At 37.7% G+C, this 13,214-nt stretch overlaps 1 protein-coding gene and 1 non-coding gene across 6 annotated transcripts in view; both read right to left on the minus strand.

The window, feature by feature from the left end:
* The window catches only part of RC3H2 (ring finger and CCCH-type domains 2), a 55,160-nt gene that overhangs the window by 21,383 nt on the left and 20,563 nt on the right, over window positions 1-13,214 (minus strand). For all 5 annotated transcript variants that reach the window (XM_025261632.3, XM_025261630.3, XM_025261629.3 and 2 more), the window contains 5 exons: window positions 12,112-12,287; window positions 6,232-6,432; window positions 5,641-5,773; window positions 5,408-5,526; window positions 4,043-4,155 (listed from right to left, as the gene is read on the minus strand). In XM_025261632.3, coding sequence (XP_025117417.1) covers window positions 4,043-4,155; window positions 5,408-5,526; window positions 5,641-5,773; window positions 6,232-6,432; window positions 12,112-12,287 — 742 coding nt within the window. The remainder of the gene's footprint in view (window positions 1-4,042; window positions 4,156-5,407; window positions 5,527-5,640; window positions 5,774-6,231; window positions 6,433-12,111; window positions 12,288-13,214) is intronic.
* On the minus strand, window positions 5,852-5,962 carry LOC112578273. The gene has a single exon (XR_003102571.1). It is a non-coding gene; the product is annotated as a small nucleolar RNA SNORD90 (small nucleolar RNA).

Here is a 13,214-nt window from a genome sequence, read left to right on the forward strand (position 1 = left end):
GGACCTCACAGATGAAAAAGTCAACTACTTTCTATTCTTTTAAAGTCATTAAGGAGCCCCCACAAGCATTTGTTCCCTGCCTTACCAAGTTTAGAAGCCATTATCCACCATTAATTCCTACCTTAAACTCTCTTGGCCCAATTACCTTGTTGAACTCACCTGGTAAAGCCCCAATCCAATTTGTTACTTATTCTCTTATCCTGTGCCTGCTCAAGTAGGTGACTGTTGCTAGAGAAAAATCATGCAGTCATGCTGAGTAGATTCATTTCAAAATTATGATCACTTAAAATGGCCAAGCAATACATTAATATACTTCTCTACTAAATTAACTTTCATATGTCTAACATCCTCTTCCCTTTCACTCTCCATAGCCCCATCATAGCTGATGATACTGCCTCCCACTTAACACAGAAAAGATGACACCAGAGGAGCGTTACTTATCTTTCCACCACTAATTCCACCAACCCTCCTGCTTCTGTAACTACACATTCCACATAAAATAAGGGATGAAGCGCTACTGTTCTGAACTCAGGTCAATCTTTCCACTCACACCCCAGGCCCAAGCCCATTTGCCCTCTCCAAGACTTTACTCCTATAATCATCTTTTCTTCTCCAGTGCATCAACGCTTCATTCAGGTGTCTGATTAAATGTCATAGTCTCTGGGATCCCTTTCCAGACAATCTCATCTAAAATACCTCCCCTTTTCAGTCATTCTCTTTCTCCTTACTTTGTTACTTTTCTTCATAGAACCAATCAATACCAGGTATTATGTTTTCTATTTATTCACTTTACGTTGATCTTCTCTACTACAGTGTAAGCCCCATGAGAGAAAGGATTTTGCCTTTTATATTCATCTGTCTTTAGCACAGTACCTGGTGCACACTAGGGGTTCTATAAATATTTGCTATACGAATGTGGAGTAAGCCTTAAACTTCACATGGCCAAGAGAACTACTGATTTTCTACCCCCAAGCATTTCCTATCTCAGTAAAAGACATCACTTAGTATACACAGGCCCCAAACCTTGGAGTCATCCTTGCTTCTCTTTTCTTTATACCTCACATTCGATCCATTAGTCAAATCAGCTCTACTTCTAAAATATATCCCAAGTCTGGCTATTTGTTATCACCTCAATTACTATAATCCTAGGACCAAGCGACTAATCTCATGCCTGAACCACTGCAGCAGTCCACCATGTAGTTACCAGAGTAACATTTTTAAGACAAAATTACAATCCCATTGTTCCATTTGAATAAACCACTAAAATGGCTTCCAAAATAAAAGGCAAACTCTGCCAGTGTCCACCAAGCCAGTATGATCTACTCTTGCCTAGCCTCTCCAACATTATCTTTCTCCATTCTTCTCATTCTCCATCCTCCCAACACACTGGTCATCCTTCTAGTTCCTGAACTTGTTTCCACCTCAAGCCAATTTTGTTTCCACCTCAGACTTTATAGCATTTTATCAGTAGCTGAAATTATCTGCTTACATGTTTAATGTTCCTCTTTCACCACTAGAAGTATCTCAAATAAGTACCTAGCACTTAACAACCATTTTTAAATATATTTGTTGAGATGGATGACCTCAGGCTTTTGTCACTCTCCAGAATGCAGTAATCCTTGGGAAAAGGATTCTGATACCCTATACTCTAAAATATATTCATACAAATATTAAGAGAGATCTGGGGCATTTGTTTGGTTAGAGATATGTACAATAGAGAAAGCAGGCCAGAGTAAAAAAATTAAGTTAAACATTTGCATTCGAATTCCTCCTGGTACATTATGTGAGTTAAGAAAAAGGATCCATCCTCAAAAAGTCTGAGTTGGGTAGCAACATGCATTTTTTTTAACCAATGGGATAATGACATCTTCCACTTCCTCAATCCTTTGTATTATCCTGTTTCTCCTTCTTCTTTTTATTTAAGAGCAACAGAGTATGAAACTGGTTGGAAATATAAACTGTCGATTATCTACTCTTTCAACATAAATATACTGAGTTTACATGTCAGATACTTGTTAGGTTCAGAAAATATAAAGATGAATAATCCATAAATAAATGAAGTCCAGTGAAAATACACACAGTAAGTAAATAACTGCAACACAGTAAGCAAACTGGTAGTTATAAAGTTACCAGGTATAGGGTACTACAGAAGCACAGTGAAGGTAGCAACTAACACTGCCTGGAAGTCACAGAGGTTTTCAGATGGAAGATGCTATCTGAGTACAATCAGGAATAGGAGCTCTCCAAACAGAGAAAAGGAGAGTATATGATATAAAGTGAACACACGTACAAAGGAAAGAAGAAAGAGAGAAAGTGTATAGTAGTAAACTGGATGTACCTTAAAAAAGTAACACAAAAGGTGGAGTAAGGCTGGAAAGCAAGACTGGGCCCAGAACCAGCAATAATATACTGAGAACCAATTAAGAATTTAAAGCAGAAGATGGACAAGATTATACACTTACTTGCAAAATAAAATCTTGGTTGAGACATAGGGAGATGCATGTAAAAAGCTACATAGCTCAAAACAACAAACTGGGTAAACATACACATGTAAAACATTAAACACTGCACCTGGCACAAAATCTGACCAATTAATTTGGCTTCTTTTTACTACTACTATTATAAGTTCAGGCAAGAAATAACAAAGTTCTAAAGTAGGACTGGAGATAAAGAATAGGAAGCCAATTTGAAGATATAAGATGGAAAATGGATTTTCAGGTGGGCACCAGTTGTGAGTATAATGGCAATGAAATCACACAATTTCTTCTTCAACTTTTTTAAGTTTAAGGGCTTCCCAAAGGAGGTCTCCTAAATGGGAAGCACTGCGAGATGAAGTAAAAAAGGTAGGCCAGGGGACTTCCCTGGCTGTCCAGTGGTTAAAACTCTGTGCTTCCAATGTAGTTGGCGCAGGTTTGAACCCTGGTTGGAGAACTAAAATTCTACATACAGAGTGGTGTGGGGCTAGCAACCCCCCCAAAAAGTAGGCATGAAGTAGATGACACAGAGACTTGCAGGCCACAGAGTAGACTTTATATCTTTATCAACAGGGATTCCTAAGCTTCTCATTATCTGCAATGAGCCTTAAATGCGAAGTTCCCCCTATTTTGTTGGGAATAATGGGGTTGAGGGTAGACAACCACAGCTATAAGATAACTAATTAGGAGGCAAATACGAATCAAGAAAAGGGGATGACAGGTTAGACTACAACGAGAGAAAGAACAAGAGTCAAGAAATATACAGGAAGCCGAACTGACAGACTTGACTAAGACAAGCAAGTGAAAGCTGACAAAAATTATTCCAATAGCATGGAATATATAACTGACTGGACAGGGTACACCTGGGGAGAGTAGGCAGACGGTGTATACAAGAGAAGACATCAATATATGAGGAGAAAATTAGCTCAAATTGGATTTAAAGTATCTAAAAACAAAAGAGAGATGTCCATTAACAGTTGATATACAGGTGAGATATTCAGTAGAAAGGCTGCAATCAATTTTTGGTGAGATCTCAATGATGAATGTTTTGGTTAAAAAACAAAACAACCAAAACTTTGACAACATTTATTACAGTTTATCTCCATTTACTTTTATGTCTGGGATAAGTGGACATAGAAAAAGGGATTACCTATAGGACAAGAGAGAGGGAAAAGAATGTTAAAAAGACCAAAAGCCCATAAAAAGAAAATGTATCTGCTTTACCATTTTACCTGAGACTCAGCTGTTACCTTCAATAGAACCTGAGTAAATAAGACTCTAAGCATAAGAATGTTTTCATTCTGCACAGGTGCTTAGCAGAAACATGGATTCTAGCTCTACAATGGTCTAAAATTAGATTCCTGAATAAGGTTTTAAATCACTTGTTAACTATGCTGCCAGAAGCAACAAGGTATGGTTTCAAAAGTAAAGGTTATTTTTCAATCTGAAGAATTCCATGATGTGGACTTAACTGCATCTTCGAAACTCATCACAAACTTTGATTCTATATGACTCTTTCATGATGACCAAAAATTAAATCCAAATAAAATAGAGTTCTCTTAACTTACTTTTCAAGCTCTTCCTGAGAATGGGCAAAAGTACAATTTGTTCCTCGTGGACACCCTCCTTGCTGTCGCAAATCTCGACACATGCTGGTCTTGTATTTGCTGTTTGGCTGAGGCTACAAAAAGAAAATCAGTATGCGGATAAATGAAGATTTCAGTTCTCACTCACTCCTTGTGACATCAGAGTTCTATGAGGACACCTTTAATTCCTTTTCACATTAGACAATTCTTGTGCTGACGTAACTACCACTGCCCTGTTTCCTGTTATGAGTTACATGGCGTAATCATGAATTGACATTTTAGATACTCCTTCTGAGGATCATCAGGAACTAGTTCAAATGCTGCATTACTTATCTGTCAACAAAATGTCCACAAAAACAAAAGATTTTTTCATCAAAATTCATTGATGTCTCAAAATTATGATATCAAACCAAGCAAACAATGTCAAAAAGCATTAAAAAAGCTGTAAGCTTTGTCTACTTAAACATTCTCAGGAAAAGGAAGAATACAACTTACTCTAGAAGTTAAAATTTAAGAAACACTAATTTTACTTGTCAACTTCAGAGTATAACTTTCTTCCAAGGGTCGGTGCTAAGTTTATACAAATAATGAGGCAAAATATAAAAACATCATGACTGCTATAATTTGCATCAAACTCTAAGACATCATTGTTATTTCCGTGACCTTAAGATGAAACATTCATCTTTTAGCTAATTTTTGAACATTATAACGTCTTCTAATAGAATAAGGACAGAAGAGTGGAAAGATCACTTTGGAGTAGACTTGATCCCAGTTCTCTCACTTACTGCCACCATGATCTTAGATATGTTATTTAACCTCTTTCAACTTCAACTTGGAGACAGCAACTGCCTTGCAGGTGGCTGGGAGGATTAGAAATAATCTTTGAAAAATATTGAGACTGGCTCATAATAACTTAATAAACGGATGTTATTATTAGAATAAACGGTTTTACCTTAAATAACTCCTTCAAAAGTACATTGAAAATACTTTATTTCCACACATTTACAAATATGAACTCACTGGAATGGCAACAAATGAGAAAAAAGTGACAATTTCCCCAAATTAAGAAAAAATCAGGCAAAATATTTGGATGGAATCAGATCTACAGCCAGTCAAAAAAACTTGCAGTGAACTCATATTCAAGACACTCCCCAAACTACTGCTGTACTACGAATCAGGTACACTATCAGGTACACTAAAACTTAGGTTTCTCTCAAAAGAACAGAGAATAAAAACTTATGTGACAGGGCTGTCAAATAAGGAGTCCATTAACCAAACAGCCTGTTAAGATGTTCAGCATGCTCCATTAGAAATAAGAGCAGTCAGAAGAGAAATAACTTTACTTACCTGAGGTGTCTCATGGCCTTTTCTACTATAATTTTGTATGAAGTCTACTAGGCCATGAACCACTGTTTTAACAGCTACCATTGCATTTTCTAGCTGCTCCCAAGTTGGTGAAACAGCATCTAAAATAGTCCACCAAGCAGATAAGATGAAGAAAAAAAATTCGTTAGCAGTAAATCTCTTGTGTATAGGAAATCATTTTTTTAAAAAGCATAAGCAATTATATTCTCACATACCTGGATTAGGGTCTATATTTGCAAGAAGCTCTAAGTGAGGCCTCAATCTATTTAAGTTAGCTGGGTCACCTGTTCGTTGCAAAACAATTGTCAATTCCTGAACACTCTTTGCAAAGGATTCAGGAGACTGCAGCTAACACAAAAAAGAAAATGAAAAGGTTTTTACAACACATCTATATTCAAATGCTTTTATTCAATCAACATACTGAATAGGTTTTCAAGTGTCTTCAGATTCCATAGTAGGAGTATCAATGATGAATTAAATTTTCACCTCAGAATCTGCCCTATGAAATTCATCAGTAGACACTTAGAAACTTATTTATTAGCTATCTGGTGTCAGAATCTAGATAAATGACAGACTTGGTAAGCTAGGCTGTTTTTATGTCAATACCCGTATTTGCTTCCCTATCGCCTCCCTTAGTTTATTTTGAAAATTAGAAAATAATAAAAAAGAGAGAAATGATATCTATGAGATATTTACATGTAAAAACAGGACTCTCCCAACTGGTTTTCTCTTTAGTTCCTTCAGAAGATTCAAATATTCATCAAGATTAACAATGATATAAAATTAGCATCTCTAATTTCACAAACCTTATCAATGATAGACTGCATGTGTGATTTATGGGCCAAGTCACCATACAAAAGTGAGGACCATTGCTCAGGTGAAATACGGAGTCCTGCTTCCATAGCAATATGAACAATTTGGGCATCATGTTCTCTGCGTAAAGCCTCATAACTGCGGAATTCCTCCTTTAGCTGCATCAGGGAAGAGTCTTCATCCCTTTTGGTAACCTAAAAATAGAAAGGAGAAAAAAAAAACAAAAACCCATCAGATTTGTTTTGCTCTCACCACTCCCCCAACCAACTTTTTCTTTATTTTAAAAGGGGGAGGTACCTATAGCCTATCAGATACAACATGAAGAAGGTACAAAAAAATAATCTACTTACTAAAAATTCTTAGAAGACACTCTAGGACTTTCACAGTCGGAGAGAAGTCAGGACCTGTCTTCAAAGCTCCAAGGACAGGCTGACTCTTCTGTGAGGGGCTAATGTAACTGGTGATATTAAATTGAGGCAAATCCTCATTTTGGAGAAGGAAATGGCAACCCACTCCAGTATTCTTGCCTGGAGAATCCCAGGGACAGAGGAGCCTAGTGGGCTGCCGTCTATGGGGTTGCACAGAGTCGGACACGACTGAAGTGACTTAGCAGTAGCAGCAATCCTCATTTACCTCCCCCAAAATACTAGGGTCCTTAAGAACTACACTAAATCTACTCTGCCTGTAGAAATGGAATAACAAAACCCAAATAACAGCACATCTGTTTACAATATGGTTTACTGGGAATTTTAAACCCACTGATGAGACCTACTGCTTAGGAAAAAAATTCCTTTCCAAATATTACTGCTCATTGACAATGCACCTGGTAACTCAAGAGTTCTGATGGAAATGTACGAAAAGAGTAATGTTTTCGTGCCTGATAACACAACTTCCACTCTGCAGCCCATGGATCAAGGAGTAATTCTGACTTTCATGCCTTATTATATAGAAGATACATTTTGTAAGGCTATCACGGCCATAGATAGTAATTCCTTTGATGGATCAGGGCAATGTAGACTGAAAACCTGTTGGCACTCTAGATGCCACTAAGAACATTCATGATTCATGGGAATAGGTTAAAATATCAATATTAACAGGAACTTAGAAGAAGATTTCAGCTCTCATGGATGACTCTGAAGGATTTATGACTTTAGTGGAGGAAGTAACTGCAGACATGGTAGAAAAAGCAAAAGAACAAGAACTGAAGTGGATCCTAAATATGTGACTGAATTATTGCAATCTCACAATAAAACTTTAATGGAGTTGCTTAAAGATAAGCAAAGAAAGTTGTTTCTTGAGATAGAATCTATTCCTGGTGAAGATGCTGTGAAGATTGTTGAGATGATAATAAAGGATTTAGAATAAAACATAAATTTAGTTGATAAAGCAGCAGCGAGGTTTGAGAGAATCCACTTCAATTCTGAAAGAGGTTCTGCTGTGGGTAAGCTGCATGCCACAGAGAAATTATCTGTGAAAGGAAGACTCAATTCATGGGGCAAGCTGTGCTGCTGTTTTAAGATTTTGCAACAGGCACTCCAACCTTCAGCAAGTACCGCCCTGGTCAGTCAGTCATCAACAATGATGTAAGACCCTCCACCAACAAAAAGACTAAAGCTTGCTGAAGGCTCAGATGACAGTAAGCATTTTTAGCAATATTTTTTAATTAAAGTATGTACATCTTTTTTTCCAATTTCCAGTTTTCATTCCAATCCCAAAGAAAGGCAATGCCAAAGAATGCTCAAACTACCACACAACTGCACTCATCTCACATGCTAGTAATGCTCAAATTTCTCCAAGCCAGGCTTCCGCAATATGTGAACCGTGAACTTCCTGATGTTCAAGCTGGTTTTAGAAAAGGCAGAGGAACCAGAGATCAAATTGCCAACATCCACTGGATCATGGAAAAAGCAAGAGAGTTTCAGAAAAACATCTATTTCTGCTTTATTGACTATGCCAAAGCCTTTGACTGTGTGGATCACAATAAACTGTGGAAAATTCTGAAAGAGATGGGAATACCCGACCACCTGACCTGCCTCTTGAGAAATTGTATGCAGGTCAGGAAGCAACAGTTAGAACTGGACATGGAACAACAGACTAGTTCCAAATAGGAAAAGGAGTACGTCAAGGCTGTATATTGTCACCCTGCTTATTTAACTTCTATGCAGAGTACATCATGAGAAACTCTGGACTGGAAGAAGCACAAGCTGGATTCAAGATTGCCAGGAGAAATATCAGTCACCTCAGATATGCAGATGACACCACCCTTATGGCAGAAAGTGAAGAGGAACTAAAAAGCCTCTTGATGAAGGTGAAAGAGGAGAGTGAAAAAGTTGGCTTAAAGCTCAACATTCAGAAAACAAAGATCATGGCATCCGGTCCCATCACTTCATGGGAAATAGATGGGCAAACAGTGGAAACAGTGTCAGACTTTATTTTTCTGGGCTCCCAAATCACTGCAGATGGCGACTGCAACCATGAAATTAAAAGACACTTACTCCTTGGAAGGAAAGTTATGACCAACCTAGATAGCATATTCAAAAGCAGAGACATTACTTTGCCAACAAAGGTTCGTCTAGTCAAGGCTATGGTTTTTCCAGTGGTCATGTATGGATGTGAGAGTTGGACTGTGAAGAAGGCTGAGTGCCAAAGAATTGATGCTTTTGAACTGTGGTGCTGGAGAAGACTCTTGAGAGTCCCTTGGACTGCAAGGAGATCCAACCAGTCCGTTCTGAAGGAGATCATCCCTGGGATTTCTTTGGAAGGAATGATGCTAAAGCCGAAACTCCAGTACTTTGGCCACCTCATTCGAAGAGTTGACTGGGAAAGACTCTGATGCTGGGAGGGATTGGGAGCAGAAGGAGAAGGGGATGACAGAGGATGAGATGGCTGGATGGCATCACTGACTCAATGGACGCTGAGTCTGGGTGAACTCCGGGAGTTGGTGATGGACAGGGAGGCCTGGCGTGCTGTGATTCATGGGGTCGCAAACAGTTGGACACGACTGAGCGACTGAACTGAACTGAGCACTACAGTTGATGATTAAGAAACTGAGAAATTTCCTGCCACCACCATAAAGATTATTAGGGTATTTTTCCGAGAAGGCAATGGCACCCCACTCCAGTACTCTTGCCTGGAAAATCCCATGGATGGAGGAGCCTGGTGGGCTGCAGTCCATGGGGTCGCTACGAGTCGGACACGACTGAGCGACTTCTCTTTCACTTTTTACTTTCATGCATTGGAGAAGGAAATGGCAACCCACTCCAGTGTTCTTGCCTGGAGAATCCCAGGGACGGGGGAGCCTGGTGGCTGCCGTCTATGGGGTCGCACAGAGTCGGTGACGACTGAAGTGAGTTAGCATGGCATAGGGTATTTTTACAGCTTTAATCTATACTTAAGTGACAAAAAACAAATTCAAAGGTAGAGTTTTACATGTCTTACTGAAACTAATTATCTAAAAGTATGTACCTAGTTAATTTTCACAATAAAAAATACACTTATTCCTGAACCATAAAATCTGCTAATGGCCATGTGAAATCTGATACTTGGTTAGACTTCAGACGACCTAGGCCTAGTACAGGCTCTGAGACTTAGACTGAGCACACTGTTCAAACTCTTCAAATTGATGATTTCCTCATCAGTAAAATGGAAATATCCCCAGACCACCTCACTGGTTGTTTCAATTGCTACTGGTGGCACAGGAGACAACAGTAATATGACCTCTAGAACATAAAGACTGGGAAATCAATCTGAGAGTTAACTTAATAGTATCAATTCACAATTCTCTTTGAGAATATATACATTATAGAGAAGTACGGGACCCAAAATTCTAATCAACATGATCTTACATTTAATTTAAGAAAGAGCAGAGTATAACTTCGAAATCTCAAAATAATATACTTAAAGAAACAAAAGGAAGAATTATTAATCTAAAACATAGAAAAAAGAAACCTAAAAAACCAGAGGGTGGTAACACTCATCCAACCACAAGGGTACAGGGTGCTCTTGGGTAGTATGAACATCATCCACCTGAACTGTAGAGATGTATGTATTATAGGTGGCTTGCAGAGCCTGGCCTATTCAAATTCTAATAACAGGCATCAGAATCACCCATGAAGTTTTTTTCTTTTTTCTCTCACCCATGAAGTTTTGAAAATTACAATTTCAAGTAATCAGAATCCCTGGCTTCGAAGACCACATAATTAAAAAGTATATATGAATGTTCAAGTTGCACTGATGTATTTTTGTTATCAGATAAAATATCTAGGGATGGGACCAGGAATGTATGTACACTCTGCAAAATCCCATAGGCGATTCTGATGTGTATCTTCATTTTGGAACCACTGCATTAAACACTGGAATCATCAACTCCCTTTGCTCTGACTTCATGCTAAGCAAGCAAAGGTTTGATAATCTTCTACTGGAAAATATCTACAACATGAGAATTAAAGTCATTTAAGAGCTGAACTTCTAATTACAAATTAATAAAATTGATAACATGTAGTATGTGACCTCGTTTATGATTCTGCTCCTTAGGAATGCCCAAAATTCAGGTCTCTAAGTCTAGAGTCAAGGAAAATATCTTGACTCACTCAGAGTAGTTTACTAATGTCCCTGGAGAGAGGTCTTTCAGCAGCTGTCAGCATGATATCCTTTTATTCACCAAAACACTGCTTTTAACATTTTAAACTATAGGGCAGCAGTATAGGATGAAATGAGAGCATGATACTGAAATCTCTTTCTAAACTTAGTGTTATTCAAATGTCAGGTATTAGGAGCAGTTGTAGATGTATGACAATTATGAACCACAAATCTGTATGATACTGTTGAGGAAAAGAACAACATTAAATCTGTAAGGCACAGTGTAAGAACCTAGCTGGTCACTTCAGGATGATAAATGAGCTCGGTCATCTGGATGCTTAGCCAAAAACATTGTCTGAAGAACCAGAGATTCGTTTCAATTGTTTCCCTAAGGACACAATCAAGCACTGTAACTTGCAGGCAGAGAGTGTCCAACTCTCATTTGTGAAGATAACTCATTTGAACATATTTTCATCATCAATTAACCTGTCACCTCATACTAAGCAGAGCACACACACACAAAAAACCTCTTTCTGCTTATATCGTTATCACTCTTGAGCTATAAAATCAGCAAAACAGCTTAAATAAGGCTTGGTTTCAAATCCAGAAGTTTTACTTTTATAGAAGCCAATGGGCCTTTCTATTCCAAGACATGGTCCCTTTGCTCAAGACCTCACCAGCAACTTACATTCCTGTATCATGCAGAAACTTTGAGGATTCAGCCTTCTTTCCATGTCTCTCAGCACTTGTCATCACCCATAAGCCTATCTGACAAGGAAACTACATTTTGAAATAGCTTAGGGTTCATCCCTAGCCTCTATGACAAAAACCTTATTATCTAAATGCACAGTGGGCAATCCTCAACTTTTACTCTCCTGTTGTCCCCAGGACAACATACGGGCTACCTTCAGTTTAAAGGCTTTAATCTAATCACAACAGAGAAAGAGATAAAAATAATAATGGGCAAGTTAAAATATCTGCCTTCTTTTATTAAGTTTTCAGTATGGTTCCTGACTCTCTTTTAAGGTGGTAAATATAAATGAATTAGGCTTCTTCAGTTCATTTTTACTATTCCAAGAGTCAAGTTTACCAAACTTGTTTCCTCATAGTGTTGCTGACACCTTCACATTATGTGTTCTTACACCCACGCATAGCAGTATTATACATCTACAGTATTAACAGATACATTAAATACAGAAGGAAAAGTCTCCTTTATCTCTTTTATTTCTGGGGCCTCGAGACCAGGTAACACCCATTCCAGGCATGCAATGTTCAGATGGTTGCTTGCTACTTACCTTAAAACAAGAAGCTCGATACAGTAGTTGCACAACATGACCAATACTTGTTTTTGATGCCTGAGGAAATCTTGGTTCTAGTCTTTGCACAACAAAAAGTACCAGAACTTTCCTTGAGAGAGCAGAACCATCTTCTAATGCCAGTAACACCAACTTCAAAGCCTCTTCTTGCATAGCTATAAGAAAAGAACATGAGTTCATGATAAATGAGGAGCCCTGCAGATCACATCTGTCAGTCTTCTTTGGATATTAGTTTATAGTGGTTCATTATCTCTAGTACTCAAATACTTAGCACAAAAAGAGAACATCATACATACACAAATATAGTTTACTTAGAAAGTAATCAAGCAAAAGACGTGTCCTACTAAACAACCAATCAAAATACAAGTAAACAGATTTTAAACAAAATATATCCTCTATAGCTTTGTAATAGTCAACTAGATAATCATAATGTTGAAGTGAAAAAGGCCCTTGTTTATAAAACTCACAGAGCTACTCTGACAAATAACATGTGAAGGACACACAGTAGTCCTAAAATAAATGGTAATTTTTTTATGCTTGAGACTGTTGCTTTGCCTGTCAGAATTATTTTGTATATAATTTAAAAGTGGTATTAGCCACTGGATGCAATACCTAAAGGCATCAATTTGTGTTGCTTTCCAGTCAGGGAGGTAAAAGTATAATCTGAATCTAATCATAAGGGAATATCAAAAAACCCCAAATTAAGAACATTCTATAAAATAACTGCCTGTATTCTTCAAGAATAGCAACATTAGACAAAGAAAGACTGAGGAATGGTACTACGTTAAAGAAGACTAAAAAGAGGTATGACAGTGTCTTCCCTGGCAGTCCAATAGTTAAGACTCTGTGTTTCCACTGAAGAGGGTATGGGTTCAATCCCTGGTAGAGGACTAAAGACCCTGCATGTCACATACGGCTGTGACAAATAAATACATGACATCATCTTAGACTCAATCATAAAATGAAAAAAATTAATGCCATAAAAGATATTTCTGGAATAACCAACAAAACTGGAATATAAGTTTTAACAAATTTAAATTTTCTGAATTTGATGAATGTATTCTTTTTAATTAAAAAAAGAC

Source organism: Bubalus bubalis, chromosome 12 (genome assembly GCF_019923935.1).
Source record: "Bubalus bubalis isolate 160015118507 breed Murrah chromosome 12, NDDB_SH_1, whole genome shotgun sequence".
Taxonomy (NCBI): domain Eukaryota; kingdom Metazoa; phylum Chordata; class Mammalia; order Artiodactyla; family Bovidae; genus Bubalus; species Bubalus bubalis.